We start from the raw sequence: 16,428 nt of genomic DNA, 5'->3' as shown, positions 1-16,428 counted from the left end.
ATTTCCATCGCATGCACAACATTCCAGACGAGAAAAAAAAAAAAAAAAAATATATATATATATATATATATATATATATATATATATATATATATATATATATATATAAAACATTCCGGATGAGATGGCGAGACCAGCGGGGTCTCCGTGGATTGTTATTGGAAGCAAAGCGAAGGAGGCGGCGCCGGGAGCCGAAGCAAAAGCGAGGCTACAGGCAGAGCCGGCCTGTTGACTAAGCTCAGAAAACAGCTACTCAAACCTCCACTGCCAAGCCTCTACCTCTCCAACGCCAGATCCATGTAAACAACACGGACGATTTGGAATTACCTTATTCTATTCTATAATCGGCTGGTCAGTGCTATACTCAATACTTAAGTGACTTACCCATCCAATGAGTATTATTTTCTTGTTTACAAGATGCCACATCTGAGTCGCTGACAAATCCTGAATTTCTGTAAAGAAAACTGTCCAGAGATTTATAAGCACGCAGTGCTTCCCCACTGAACAGCGAGGGAAAGTTGATGAGGTAATCATACACGTCCGGGTATTCCACTGGCAGTTCAAAATCCGGTCGTGAAAACTCCGTCCGGTAAACCATAAGGGTCACAAATCTGTAGAGTGTTTATTTTAGACATATATCTAGTTATCTGTTCATTAGAAAAATGAGCCGTGTAGTCCGTCGGTTGAAATTGATCCATTCTGTACACGAGTGCAGCAGTATTCAGCGGTGTTTTTGACCGACAAGATGGGGGTTGTGTACTTTCCGGTCACGTGACTGCAAGATCTGTTTGTTTCCAGTGTTAAAGTGTGAGTAGAAAGAGAAACACACAGATTTCCAAGTTTCATTTAAAAAAAAGTTAGAGGAAAAAAATGAAATGTATAAGTGGTCAGTAATGGAGCACATTGTGGATAAACCCATAATGGAGGCTGTTCTGGTTTTGGAAACAGCAGCAGAGTGAGAACCATCATGTCCAGAAGAACCGTGTGAGGTTCTCCAAGATGCAGGGAAAAAAAAACCCAACAACCTACAGCGGAGTTCTGTAAAAACTGTGCAACACTGAAGCATAGAGTTTAGGTTTTAAGTCAGTTACAACAAAGTGATTTAGTTGTGTTTAGTGTAAATGAGTTAATTTATTGGTCCATATGTCGAACCTTTTCATTAATTTTGAGGACTTTTGCACAGAACTGCACAAACTATTATTGTAGTACTTCAGTGAAAACTGCCAAATTAGAAACCACAAGACTGATCAAATTGTAAATAAAAATGGAATGCAATAATTTACAAATCTCAAAAACTGATAGTGTTCACAATAGAACATAGACAACATATCAAATGTCGAAAGTGAGACATTTTGAAATTTCATGCCAAATATTGGCTCATTTGAAATTTCATGACAGCAACACATCTCAAAAAAGTTGGGACAGGGGCAGTAAGAGGATGGAAAAGTTAAAGGTACAAAAAAGGAACAGCTGGAGGACCAAATTGCAACTCATTAGGTCAATTGGCAATAGGTCATTAACATGACTGGGTATAAAAAGAGCATCTTGGAGTGGCAGCGGCTCTCAGAAGTAAAGATGGGAAGAGGATCACCAATCCCCCTAATTCTGCGCCGACAAATAGTGGAGCAATATCAGAAAGGAGTTTGACAGTGTAAAATTGCAAAGAGTTTGAACATATCATCTACAGTGCATAATATCATCAAAAGAATTCAGGGATGTGATTTTTCCGTGAATTCGCGGAATTCCGCTTTTTGCACCTCAAAATTTGAAAAAAAAAATTTTTCCGATTTTTCGCTCAAAAATCCACATTCGTATCCTATTCGTTCCGACTTTCAGTAATTCCGTCATTGAGATGAAACGAGGTATGTGATTGGCCCATCGCTCTGTAACAACCAATGAACGCGCTTGTTAGATAGCTGTACGTAAGCTCGCTTCAAACAAAGAGTTGAAAGATGGCAGCCTCCGTGATCGAGCGTAAAGATGCAAATCGAGTTAAAGAAATCGACAGAATAGTGAAAAACAAGTTCCGTTGGGAATGGTTGGAGAAAGAGGTTGCTACAGACGTTGGACATAATACTGTGAGACATTTGTTCAGGTCGGGGCGGATCGTCTCTCGCTCAGGGGGAGAGAGAGATGGCGTGCTTGCTGGAGGCCCCTCTACTCTACGCATCAGCATGTTATCTGTGAGTGTGTGTCGTTTGGTCACGAACAAACTCAGCTTTTTATGTGTGCGTTTTGTCCGACGTGGCAGAGCCGAGTGTGTTTGACAGGACATGGTTGTCTGGGTCGAGCTAGTGGGCTTTGTGTGTGTGTTTAGGGAGGCGAGAGGTTGGCTGACGGTCACCCGGAATGAGTTCACATACCGGCGCGCTGGGCGGAGAGGAAAGGAAAGAGAGGAGGAGATGCCGTTCGTCATTTAGTCCGCGGAAATATTTCCACTTTGGGTGTAAAATGACTGGAACATTTGCTCAGGGAACAGAGCCGACACCAGGGTTAGCTCCTGAGTTAGCACGGCTTGCTAGTAGCAGTGAAGTTCTGTTACTTTACACTCAGGCTTGTTGCTACTTAGCCATGTAGCTAGCAAGAGCTTTAACGCACCGCTTAAACACAAGTCTGTCAAGGCCATTTATTTATAATTTAATCCTATTTTGGAGCATGTATTGCTTCTTCTGGCTACATAGGAAGTCAAAATATGTGTTGCAGCTGCCTGCTCTGGCTAACAGGCCAAGTGAAAGTGAGCGCTGCGCAGCTGGAAACGCCCCCTGTCCTGTTGCTCCACCGCGCTTATGAAGAGGAAATCTGTTGCGCTGAAGACCAAACCGCTCCATAAGCCATATAGAGTGCACTAGAGAGACTACAGGGGCTCGCTGTGTGTGCCCCCTGTGTAGGGCACTTGTATAGGAAGGAGGAAGTGATTTGGGGTTGAGCCTTCAGTGTGTGTATATGGAGGCTACTATATAAAGTTAGTTTCGTTTTAGAGAAGTGTCAACATCATCTTTACCAGTGTTATCAGCCAGGTTGTTAAATTTATTTATTATTTTTAAAATTTATTTTTTAAAAAGTATGATAATTATGAATGAATGAAATGAACTTAATTAAATTTACAACCAATGTAGATACATTACATTATTTACACATTACCGTGATATCTAAGGCATAATTAACAAAATTTACAGCAATAAAAAAAAAAAAATTAAGGGTGGCACGGTGGTGTAGCAGTCAGCACTGTCGCCTCACAGCAAGAAGGTCCGGGTTCGAGCCCCGTGGCCGGCGAGGGCCTTTCTGTGAGGAGTTTGCATGTTCTCCCCGTGTCCGCGTGGGTTTCCTCCGGGTGCTCCGGTTTCCCCCACAGTCCAAAGACATGCAGGTTAGGTTAACTGGTGACTCTAAATTGACCGTAGGTGTGAATGTGAGTGTGAATGGTTGTCTGTGTCTATGTGTCAGCCCTGTGATGACCTGGCGACTTGTATGGACAGTTCTACCTTACATTTCAAAATTTGACTACTTTGGTTCATTGACGACTTTGTCCCCCCACCAGGGCGCTGCCCTGAACCAGCTGGGGTCCTGTGGCCCCCAGACCCCCGGCTAAAATTTTCAGATAATTTCACCAGCCCCAAATCACATCCCTGAAAGATTCAGAGAATCTGGAAGAGTCTCTGTGCGTAATGGTCAAGGCCGGAAAACCATACTGGGTGCCCGTGATCTTCGGACCCTTAGACGGCACTGCATCACATACAGGCATGCTTCTGTATTGGAAATCACAAAATGGGCTCAGGAATATTTCCAGAGAACATTATCTGTGAACACAATTCACTGTGCCATCTGCCGTTGCCAGCTAAAACTCTATAGTTCAAAGAAGAAGCCGTATCTAAACATGATCCAGAAGCGCAGACATCTTCTCTGGGCCAAGGCTCATTTAAAATGGACTGTGGCAAAGTGGAAAACTGTTCTGTGGTCAGACGAATCAAAATTTGAAGTTCTTTGTGGAAATCAGGGACGCCGTGTCATTCGGACTAAAGAGGAGAAGGATGACCCAAGTTGTCATCAGCGCTCAGTTCAGAAGCCTGCATCTCTGATGATATGGGGTTGCATTAGTGCAGTGGTTCCCAAACTTTTTTTCAGGGGATCCCCTTTTTGACCTGTGACTATTTTTGCGAAAACCCCCCCCCCAGACCACCACCACAGCTTGGGTATTAATGTTGCTGTGTATAGTAATAAACTTCACAGACATTATTGTTGTTGTTGTTGTTGTTGTTGTTATTATTATTTATTATTACTATTATTGTAATAATAATATCAATCTTCACAGACATGTAAATATAGCCTTGTGGCTGAAGTTTTATTTTTTGATAAATTCAAACAAACATTGCAGAGAGTATGCAAGGCTACAAGCCTTGTGGCTGAAGTTCTTTCGTTTGATAAATTCAAAAACATTGCGGAGTAAACAGTACTGCATATCCCAAAAGCAGAACATCAAACATTCAACTTGTAAGAATACTAAAATTCCCCACCCCAAAAAACGTTTTTCAGTGACTTGGGTGTGCTTGCTTTTCAGCACAGAGTTTTTCAAATCTTGGTGACAACTGTGAGATTGCCACCCTCAGTTCGCTTTCAATGTCCAACCTTGCCCTGTATTTGTTCTTGATGGAGGCCACTGCAGAAAAGCCCGCCTCACAAAGGTAAGAAGTGGCAAAAGGGAGGAGTATGGACACCGCCTTTCCACCTAGCAGTGGGTAGTCTTTCTCCACCCCAATCCAAAAGGCAGGCAGTGACTTGGCCCTAAACTGCTGTTTTAATCCTATGTCTGAGGTCACATCAATGAACTTCTCCTGCTCAGCGACACTGAGGTGAGCAGGTGTCTTTCCACTGAAGGGGTCTGTGAGCCATTCATAGTGTGCCACCGCATCTGTCGCTGGAAAGTACTTATGAAAATGTTGTTGGAGGGCAGAAATGTGCGATTGAATGCATGGCAAGATTGTGTTCTGACAGCTGGTATTTCCGAGAAAGGAATGCAAGTTCTGAAATGAATCTGTGTCCCCCTCCTCAATTCTCTGCCCCCACAGTTCCAATTTCTTTGTGAATGACTGCATTTTCGCTGCAAGTTGAGGGAGGTGGGTGCTGCGTCCTTGCATTTGTAGATTTAGCTCGTTCAATTTCTGGAAAATGTCACTGAGGTACGCAAGCGCCAACAGAAACTGCTCATTGTTGTAGCGGAGTACAAGGGCATGGCCCTCCTCCTCGAGAAAAATCCGTATCTCCTCTCGCAGCTCAAAAACTCTGCTTAGCACCTTCCCACGTGACAGCCATCACGCATTGCTGTGAAACAGTACTGCCGTGTGCTTGGATCCCATTTCTTCACACAGCACGGAGAAAAGCCTGGCTTTAACAGGGCGCGTTTTGATGTAATTGACAGTTGCAATTACGTCCGTCATCACCCCATTTAGTTCGGGACTCAATTGTTTTGATGCTAGCGCTTCGCGGTGAATCATACAGTGAGTCCACTGTACATTGGGGGACACACGCTTTATCAGCGCTTGCAGTCCACTGCGCTTCCCAGCCATAGCCTGAGCCCCATCTGTGCACACTCCAAGACAGCACTCCCATTTCAAATTTGCCTCTCTTAAGTAAGCGTCAATCACTCTGAAAAGTTCATCAGCTGTGCCTCGCGTTTTCAGTTGTTTGCAGAATAGAAGATCCTCTCTCATGTCATTGTCCTCTGCATCAATGAAACGGATGTATGTGATTAATAAACAGTCCCGGTTGCTGTCAGTAGCTTCATCGACCTGCAGAGCAAACCGTGTGCTTGCACATACTCGGTCAGTTAGCTGTTCCTCAATGTCCTCTGCCATATCATGTATGCGTCTTCCAACAGTGTTATTGGAGAGGGGAATTGTCTTTAATTTGTTTACGATTGCCTCATCGCCCATGGCCCTTACCATTTCTATGGCACCTGGCAGGATCACCTCCTCAGCGTCTGTGTGTGGCTTCTTGGTCTGTGCAAGGAGGTAGCTAATTTTATATGAGGCGAGCTGAGCATTGGCAGTGACAGAAGCAAATTTTGTGAAGGTAGTGCGTTGTGCACGAAATTTTAAAAGCTTTTGTCGAAAGAATTCAACTGGCTTATCCTTACAATCGGGGTGTGTTGTGTCCAAGTGACATTTAAGCTTGTTTGGCTTTAAACTTTCTGCTGCTAGCACCGTCATACAGAGAACACACTGCGGTCTTTCCTCACCACCCACCAGTGTGCTTGTGAAGCCCATTCCTATGTATGCATCATCATACTTCCTTGTTTTTGCTACTTTAGGAACAGAAGTGTAGGGTAACTCGCCCTGTTCAGCAGCCCTGCGTTTTGGACCGACGTGTAAAAACTTGTCCATCATCAAATCGTCGTCGGCATATCCATGCTATGCTAGCACGCTTCATTTTCACAGTATTCAAGGGCGGGGCGATTATGAGATTGAGATTTGAGGGTGGGACAAATATGGAGTGAAAGGGGGTGATGGGGTTCTATTCACAGGCTGATTGCTCTCTGCAAACTAAGTGGTTATGGTGCAGTATAAACGTTCCGACGGCTGTATTTTTTTGGCAGTTTTATGCAAACAGTCCCGTCTCTCCGCGCCCCCCCTGCAGTTCCTCCACACACCCCCTGGGGGTTGCGACCCCCAGTTTGGCATGGGCAGCTTACACATCTGGAAAGACACCATAAATGCTGAAAGGTATATCCAGGTTCTAGAGCAACATATGCTCCCATCCAGACGACGTCTCTTTCAGGGAAGACCTTGCATTTTCCAACATGACAATGCCAAACCACATACTGCATCAATTACAGCATCATGGCTGCGTAGAAGAAGGGTCCGGGTACTGAACTGGCCAGCCTGCAGTCCAGATCTTTCACCCATAGAAAACATTTGGCACATCATAAAACGGAAGATACGACAAAAAAGACCTAAGACAGTTGAGCAACCAGAATCCTACATTAGACAAGAATGGGTTAACATTCCTATCCCTAAACTTGAGCAACTTGTCTCCTCAGTCCCCAGACGTTTACAGACTGGTGTAAAGAGAAAAGGGGATGTCTCAGTGGTAAACATGGCCTTGTCCCAACTTTTTTGAGATGTGTTGTCATGAAATTTAAAATCACCTAATTTTTCTCTTTAAATGATACATTTTCTCAGTTTAAACATTTGATATGTCCTCTATGTTCTATTCTGAATAAAATATGGAATTTTGAAACTTCCACATCATTGCATTCCGTTTTTATTTACAATTTGTACTTTGTCCCAACTTTTTTGGAATCAGGGTTGTAGCCCATGTTAGTGTCATCTGGAGAAATGTTTCTTTCATATAAATTATTTTTAAACAAACTATAAGCTGTGAATCACCCAGAGCTTTTAATATTATTTACAGTTTACTTTCTTAATGTCAACTAAAAGGGGGACGCACAAATAATCATTTTTTTTTTTTAAAGTGTTACATATGTTATTTACAAGTTTGATGTTCCTGTCACAGTCATGTGTTTCCCCCAGTGTATAATTGTTCATAAATTGGCATTGTTTAAAACACACACACAAATAAATAAATAAAAATCTCGGTACATAAACAATTCAGCCAATAAAAGCAGACTTTGGCTCCATAAAACTCAGGCTCTCTGTCCTGTCTCTCTGTCACACACTAACTATCATCATCCACAGTGTCTTTACAAATCATGGAGGAATTTTACACTTACACAGTGTTTTTATTATTAAAACTGATGTGACACTGATGTAAAAATGGTCAACAATTAACATTGTTCTGTAGCAGAAAATCAGGTTCCAGGAATGTTTAAAGTGGTTTATCAGCATGACTTTAATTCTTTTGCTATACTGAGAGAACGCTGTAACCTTCACGAGCCACCACCTGCGTTCTTTAAAATGGCGGACACGAAAGAAGCGAAGGGCTTTCAGTTCCCACCTCTACACAGGGCGGTGTGAATACCGTGACGAAGACGTGACGCTGACGCTTTCTAGCTCATTTACATGTTGGAGTCCAGATCCTTTCGACATTAACCCTTTGATGCAAAACATGGGTCAAAAGTGACCCGGCTGAGTTTTTATCTTCTATATCTTTGCAATAAATTAATTCCATCATTCAGTATTCAAGGTATTCCTCAATTAACTTCTTTTTGATCATCATACATCCTGATTTTATTTTTTCCTTTCTTACTTTTTGAATAAAAACCCTTTTTGTATCACTACCCTTCTAATGCACAACATGGGTCAAAAACGACCTGCATTCATTTTCCAGGTTATTTCATGTATGGCTGAGTGTTTCTATGATATACTTTTGAAATAAATTCATTTTGTCATTTACTTTTCCAAATATGCAGTGAATATCTTGTTTTTGTTTAGCACAAATCATCATTTTTATTTTTCCTTTCTTAAGTTATGAACAAGCACAGCTTTTGTAATTCTACATCAAGTTTACACACATGGGTCAGAAACGACCCGCATGCATTTACTACAGTGTTTGGTGGGAACTGTGAATTGTGCTTGTGTCAGACATTTCACAGCTCAGCACAGCGCCCTTTGCCCATCTAATACATGTAAGGAATGATTTTCAACTGTTCTAACATTACCTTAGAAAAAAATTGATTATGTTTAGGTTACCTTGAGAGTGAGTAGATTACTTGTCAGAAAGTTACAAGTAATTACTATTAGCTACCTAGCTGTTGACATATTCTACTTTAGTTAGCTAATTTTATTGTAGTTGGCTTAGCTAACTACATAGTTAATAAATAAATAACTGGCCCCATTCACTGCTAAAGTAATTATTTGAAACAAATTATTATTATAGTATTAAGACATTTAATTTTAAATCACACTTGGATGACCCATGTGTAGTAATATAAAAATTATTTTTGTTCATAAAGTAGGAAAGAAAAAATTAAATTAATGATTTGTGGTAATTAAAAACAAGATATTTAAAGAATACTTGGAATATTCAATCTCATCTCATCTCATTATCAGTAGCCACTTTATCCTGTTCTACAGGGTCGCAGGCGAGCTGGAGCCTATCCCAGCTGACTACGGGCGAAAGGCGGGGTACACCCTGGACAAGTCACCAGGTCATCACAGGGCTGACACATAGACACAGACAACCATTCACACTCACATTCACACCTACGGTCAATTTAGAGTCACCAGTTAACCTAACCTGCATGTCTTTGGACTGTGGGGGAAACCAGAGCACCCGGAGGAAACCCACGCGGACACGGGGAGAACATGCAAACTCCGCACAGAAAGGCCCTCATCGGCCGCAGGGCTCGAACCCGGACCTTCTTGCTGTGAGGCGACAGCGCTAACCACTACACCACCATGCCGCCGGAATATTCAATCATAAAATAAATTGATTTCAAAAGACAGAGCAAAGAAAAACTCAGTCAGCATGAAATAACCTGGAAAATGAATGCGGGTCATTTTTGACCCATGTTGTGCATTAGAAGGGGTGTGCATATGTTTTGCATCAAAGGGTTAACAATGGAGAATGAGAGTCTGACCTGTCTAGAAACTTCCAGCAGGAGAATTAGTTCTCTTTCTGAGGCCTGAGTTTAAAACCAGGAAAATGTTTCATCACATCAGACAGGAAAAAATCTGGACCAAAAAAAAAAAAAAAATCAATTTAATGGACTTGTTTCAGTTCCTAATATTCTGAATCTAAAGATGGAATTTCACATTAAAAAGTTCCACAGCTGTTTATTTTATTAAAAAACAAACAAACTACATGCAGTGTGATGGAGAGCCGTGATCTCAGAACACATGAGGAAAAGGTCACTGGCCTGCTGATATTTCCTTACATTTGCTTAGTGATTTCAGTAGAAAACAATGGACTATTCACTTCTCCTTCCTCACATTTAATATCTTCATAATGGAGGGAGTTTTGTATGATTTACACAGTGCCCTCAGAAAGTACTGAACAGCGAAGCCAATTCTTTTGTTTTTGCGTTCAATTACACTGAAGTGATTTGGGTTTGATGTCAAAATATGAAGATGAGCCGAAAGATCAGAATTTCAGTTTTCATTTACTGATTTTTTACATCAAGATGTGTTCAACAACTTAGAAACGTGTTTAATACCAAAGGTGCCATGTTTGGTGGTTGTTTATTTTGAGGGGTTTCTCCCTTCAGTCTCCTTTTCAGGAGGTGAAATGCTGGTCAGTTGGGTGAAAGCCTGGTGATGGATTTGTCCAGTCTAAAACCTTCCATTTATTTCCCCTGATGAAGCCCTGTGTTGTCTTGCAGTGTGTTTTGGGTCACTGATGAGTTCCATCATCAGTAATGATCAGTGAGTTCATTCCAGAAGCTGCCGTGTAAACCCGAGCCATGACTCTACCTCCACCATGCTTCACCCATGAGCAGATCCTTTCTTTCTCTACAGTTTAGCCTTTACATCACTTTGGTAGAGGTTCATCTTGAACCCAGCCACTGGGGGTGTGCGTTCTTAGTGCTGGTCCCAAGCCCAGATAGATTGGGGAGGGTTCCGTCAGGAAGGGCATCCGGTGTAAAAACCTATGCCAAATCAAATGTGCAAATTATGAAAATCCACTGTGGTGACCTTGAATGGGAGCATCCAAAATAAGAAGTAGAAGAAGAAGATTGAGAATGTTTGTCATTCATTGCTGGTGTTTTCTTTGGCCTGACCTGTTCGATATCTGGTTGTTATTACACCAGTGGTTTCTTTCTTTTTCAGGACATCCCAGATTGTTGTATTGGTGATGTCCAATGCTTGTGTAATGGCTCTGATCGAGTTTCCCCTCTTTTCTCAGCTTCAGTATGGCTTGCTTTTCTCCCATAGACAGCTCTCTGGTCTTCATGTTGGTTTATCCTTTTTCACAACAAATGCAGTCTTCACAGGTTAAACCCAGGGCTTAAACCAAAAGTATAAATTCAGAGCTGCAGTACTGATTGTGTAAACAATCAATCTAACAGGACACACCTGGGAAAAAAACAACCCACACCTGTCAGGTACATGTTCCAATATTTTTGATCATTTGAAAATGGGTAGGTTCAAGCCAAAGGTGCCATGTTCTAAGTTGTTTAACACATTGTTTTAATCTTGTTTAAATCTTTAAACATCTTTCAAAACCTTGCTCTTTTACTACCTTAAATCCCCAAAAGATGTTTTATTAGGTTATTGTCTTCCAAAAACGTAGCAAAGACCACATTTTTGGAAAAAAAGAAGCAGTGAAATATTTCTTTCTTCTGTTTTCTTTTCTGAGAATTATTTAATCTCATTAATAACACAGTGCTATTTAATGCTAGATTGTGAACTCCAGAGAAAAGAGTAAAGAGAGAAGATTGGTGGGGGAACGACTGTTTATAGCTGCAATAACATCCATGGGTGCCGCCAGGGGGGGAAAGGTTAGAACAATTCTAGGGGCCCAGCACTGCCATGGGGCCCTTTAAGGGGCTGATAATATGCTTTTAATGATTTTAATAAGACTTTTGAAATAACAACAATGCAATATTCCATCTGGTAAAATGAGCTAATTGAACAAGGTTGTCTATTTCTTGAGTTCTTCAACATATTGTCATTTAACCCTCCCCCTTTTGCGAAATGGTACGGTCCAGTTCTAGTAGAAGCGCGATGCGTTAAATCTGTGTGCTGATCAGTGCAACGCTACTTGCTGCTGTGTCGCGGTGCAGCAGCCAGCCAGCAGTGGAGTGCGTACAGTCTATGATCGCTAAATATGAAGAGTGGCTGTCAAAAACATAAAGAAAGGTAGCTGAAAGCTGAGAGGGACCGGAGAGGCAGGCAACTGGTCACTCAGTTTTTCCCAAAGAAAGGTAGCTATCGCTCACATGTGTGTTCAAAATATTAGCGAATGGTAAATGAACAGTATGAACGTGGTTGGATTAGCCTATCAAGAGAACACTTTTACAGTTTGTACAGTGACATTTTTTTCCATTTTAATAACTGAACTGACTTGTGTGATAAACAAGATGAAATATTACGTTATGCTGGTGCTAATAACTAGTGCTAATAACCAGTTTCATAACTAATGGGGTGCCCTAAATATGCACAGATTCGGTCTCAGGGGGACCTCCGCCCTACCAAATCACTGAACCCCCCTTTGGAGAAGGAGGTAAGCAGCAATACAACCCATAAATGCTTTAGGATTGAAGTTTTTAATGAGCGAGCGCCATATACAGTTTGCTAGATTAAAGTGTTGCTAATAATGGACACCAGTCAAGTGTTTGACATGGTTACATGTGTGGAATGTTCACACGTTCTAAACCATTGGTTTCAAATTGAGGAGCTGGAGAAAGCGCAGCACACATAAAAGAGGGATAGAGGTTACAACATATGAAGAAATACGTACGTAATTGATCAAATTGAAATGTCACTCCGTGTCACTTTGAAATAAATTTATAATAAGATGGTTCCTGTCTTTTATGGGTAACATTTGTAAGGCTACTGAGTATGGAGTTCATTTAAATGCATCAAACTTTTTCATGCATTAACTAACTTGCATGCATTGCTGATAACAGAGCCAGGCCCCTCATCAGGCCATGATGCAGCAGCCAGGGAGGACACCAGAAATGTTGAAGTACAGGAAGAGAACAGGGGGAGTACCAGCAGCACAGGTGGTGAGGAAGAAGCAGCAGAGAGTAAGGAAGAGCAGGAAGAAACTGAGAAGGCATGTGGCAAAATCTTGAATTTTCATTTGTGATTGTAAATGCGCCAGAATTAGTCACTGACCAGTTTTCATCTAGTCCCTGGTAGGTTAATACATAGGTAAAATGTTATAACAAAGTCACAAACTCAAGGTCCATGGGCTATCAAAAGTCAAATAATGACAATAGTGCAATTGTGACGAGGGTGGGCAAAGTTGGGGGGCCCAAAATTCTAATCTTTCATGGGGCCCAAAATTTCTGGCGGCACCCCTGATAACATCAGTGACAACTTGCATCAAGAAGATTAAATGTGACTGTAAAATGGATAAAATGTATGACGTTCTTGAATAAATAAAGATTTGTAATCATTGTTTTGCTGTGGTATAAGCGGAATAAAACACTTGGGGATGTGCTGTTAGAAAAACACTGAACTCCCAGGTGGTGACAGGAACTCCACTTCATCACACCACTCAGTATTTTACTGTAACAGTAACAGTGTTTATTTGATTTATTGCTTAATTAAATTATAGTTGATTGACTTAATTTTTATTTAGTTTGATTTTATTCAGGAATTTGATATTCATATTCTTGTCCTGTGGCTGCTGTACATTTAACAGCTATTCCGCTGTACATCTAACAGTGAGGCGTGTAGCACCAAGTTGGCTATAAGCCATGTACAATGAGATTGAGTGGAATAACTGTTTTATTCTATCCACATTCTCTGGATTTGAGAGAAACGGAGCATTTTTATTTTTTGCAAATTTGATCAATAAAAACTTTATACAAAATGTCTGACAAAATCATTTCCGCTTAGAATGTAAACAAACTGACGAAATAACAGTAGCAATTTGTGAAAAATGCTAAAACAATAATTCTTGAAAAATACAAAATTAAACTATCAGATACTTTTATTCCAAATTTTGTTGCTTTTTTTGTATTTTTTAGGGTTTTGTTTTCAAGTAGACTTTTATTTCGTCCTCGGTTGGTTCAGCAACATGTTCCGCCAATTTGTTTTTCTCTACTCACGGTATATGAGCTGATAGCCTAGTAGGAGAGTAGCCAATCAGAACGCGCGATTGCTCATAGTGAATGTGAATAGAATAATTTGGGTTAAAAGGATCTATCTATCTATCTATCTATCTATCTATCTATCTATCTATCTATCTATCTATCTATCTATCTATCTGTCTGTCTGTCTGTCTGTCTGTCTGTCTGTCTGTCTGTCTGTGTGTGTGTGTGTGTGTGTGTGTGTGTGTGTGTGTGTGTGTATTTTTCTGCATGGTCAGGAATTGAATTTAACTTCATCCTAAAATCTCCACATCACAGGAGACGGTGAGTTAATGTTGTTGTGTGATCTGTAGTGTGTTCACCGTGAGATTCGAGTTCCAGAAACAGTGTATGTATAAAAGAAAAAAAAAGGAAAGCATGTACACTATTAATGGAATTATTCTTCCTAAAATTATGCTTATCTGCTGGTTACATTTTCAAAAATCTAATAAATGCCATGTTATCAGTAAAATTCTACTGAGAGTCAGTAAACAGCTTTTGCATGTATACATTATTTAATTAAGACAAATATATTTAAATACAGAATTAGACAATTTAAAAACATTGAACTGAGGATTAATTTAGTGTTAAAGTAGAAATTTAACTTTAAAAGTTGAACCTACTGTATATCCACTGAGGTCCAGATGGCTATGAAATGAAACAAAGACGTATCATCCAGCCAGAACCAATAAATGATGTCTGCACTGATTGTTCTGAAGCAGAAAATCAGGTCTCAGGTTTCTAAAACTGACCTCTGAGCATTTTTTCCATTTTTTTCTACTGAGGTGGAGATTTACAACAATGCTCATGTACACAAGTCAAACCAGTGTGATGTTGATTGTGAGCTAATATGGCTTACTGTACAAACAAAAATAGAAGTAGCTGAATTCCGTTTGTTTTTATTTTTATATCACAGAAATGTACAGGTTTTGATCAGGCATGGTCACAATGTAGCCTTTATTTTTATCCTTATGAGAAGTACACTTAACATTAACAGTTGAACATCAACACTTGTTAAATTAAATTGTATAGGGGAGAAAAATGAAATGATTTTAACTGATTAAAGTTTGCTGTAAAGAGATGGTCATTTGGGCCATAATCAGTGTTCCACAACTACAACCTTCTCACATTGATCCAGAACCAGTTCCTGATTTGTTTTGTGCTCTGCTCCCACCTTGTGGTCAAAGTCTGTATTGCACACAACGCATGAAAATGGTGCTGTTTATTTTTCTTTTCAAACACTGCAAGGTGATATTATTAAATTTCCTCAGTAAATTAATTGCCAAATGCTTTAAACAATTGTTAGTAAAACCTTTAATAAATACACAGTGATTACTGATGAGATCCGATGTCAGTATCACTATACAGAATGGATGTATATACATCATGTATTGAACACTGACCGCCAAATCTGCTCATACCCTAAAACAAAAAAGACCATCTGGAACACGCAGTAATGTCTATACTATATGATGTTAACAATAAATCCAATAATATGAGGTGTAAATCAAGAAAGAAAGTTATGCGTAGTGATGGAGCTACATGAGTTAAAGGAGCGAGCTCACCTAAGGAAAGCTCACTGCTTATTAGACCTTTAATGTAGCAGCATGTAAACAGAATAATTACAGCAAAACATCAAAAACATCATAATTTCAGCAAGACACTTTTAAAAATACTCTACCTTTTCCACATCATCCTTTTCTACCACATCTGTTGCTTTGTGTAACTCACACTAAAATTTAAGAACTAGATGTAGTTCTTACATCTAGTTACAACATTCATGAAAAAGTGTATACAACACATTTCAACAGCCACATTCTGACTTCTATTGTATATATATATATATATATATATATATATATATATATATATATATATATATATATATATATAGGCTATATATATATATATATATATATATATATATATATATATATATATATATATATATATATATATATATATATATATATAAAATTACACCAGGGCCGTGCAAAGACCTTTGGAGGGGCAGGGGCTCAACATTCAAAAAAGGGCCTTGGAACAAATTTTTCACACAAGTTAACTTTATTCAAAACTAAATTTCAATTGCAACTGAACATTCTGTGTGTCTTGATAGAATATGCTGTGGACGTCGTCATTCAGCCTTAAGTTTTCGAAGCTGCTAGAATATGTTATTAACGCCGTCGTTCAAACTAAAGTTTCCGAATCTGCCACGTTAATGAAATGGATGGAGCAAACGGTTTAAATATAGCCTAGGCGGCTTCATTAAATGATAAACAACCCTACGCATTTACTGTTGTGTTCTAAGCTGCACAATATTGCAGCATGTTCAGATAAGAAATGAAAGGAGACTTTCAGTGTGACCTCGCCATGCCGTTCCTCGCACTGTCTCCCACTGCCAACCGCCTGCATGCGCTTTCTGCACGGAGGCTCACTGAATGCATGACGTCACGGATTGATGCCCGCATTTACATAGAAAAACGTTATTTTATAAATCTATAAGTTCATATATTATTGTCAAATTGTAGAGAATATTGATGTTGGAGCTAACTTATCTTTTACAAATATTAAAAAAACAAACAACAACAAAACAGTCCCTATGAAAAGGGCACTTTGGACAGCAAACAGAGAAGGGGCAGGGGCTAGAGCACCTGTAGCACCGGTTCATTGCACGTGGGTGTATTACACACATACACACACGACACTACTTGGAGGATCTTCAGGGT

At 40.0% G+C, this 16,428-nt stretch overlaps 1 protein-coding gene across 1 annotated transcript; it reads right to left on the bottom strand.

Moving 5' to 3' along the window:
* Positions 1-4,526: 4,526 nt before the first annotated feature.
* LOC132882601 (zinc finger BED domain-containing protein 5-like) lies at positions 4,527-6,377 on the bottom strand. The gene is made up of 2 exons (XM_060915690.1): positions 5,331-6,377; positions 4,527-5,288 (listed from the first exon to the last, which is right to left on the bottom strand). Exons 1-2 carry the CDS (start codon positions 6,375-6,377, stop codon positions 4,527-4,529), a joined length of 1,809 nt encoding a protein of 602 aa, XP_060771673.1.
* Positions 6,378-16,428: the final 10,051 nt, after the last annotated feature.

This window comes from Neoarius graeffei, chromosome 3 (genome assembly GCF_027579695.1).
Source record: "Neoarius graeffei isolate fNeoGra1 chromosome 3, fNeoGra1.pri, whole genome shotgun sequence".
Lineage (NCBI taxonomy): Eukaryota > Metazoa > Chordata > Actinopteri > Siluriformes > Ariidae > Neoarius > Neoarius graeffei.
Note: the sequence above shows the minus strand (reverse complement) of the source record. Positions and strands in the feature narration are given on the sequence as shown.

Excerpts from the sequence above, each read along its gene's own strand:
- LOC132882601 (XM_060915690.1), bottom strand. The coding sequence starts at position 6,377 with ATGGACAAGTTTTTACACGTCGGTCCAAAACGCAGGGCTGCTGAACAG. Across the intron at positions 5,289-5,330 it reads TGGGATCCAAGCACACGGCA|GTGCTAAGCAGAGTTTTTGA; the intron begins GTACTGTTTCAC and ends TCACGTGGGAAG.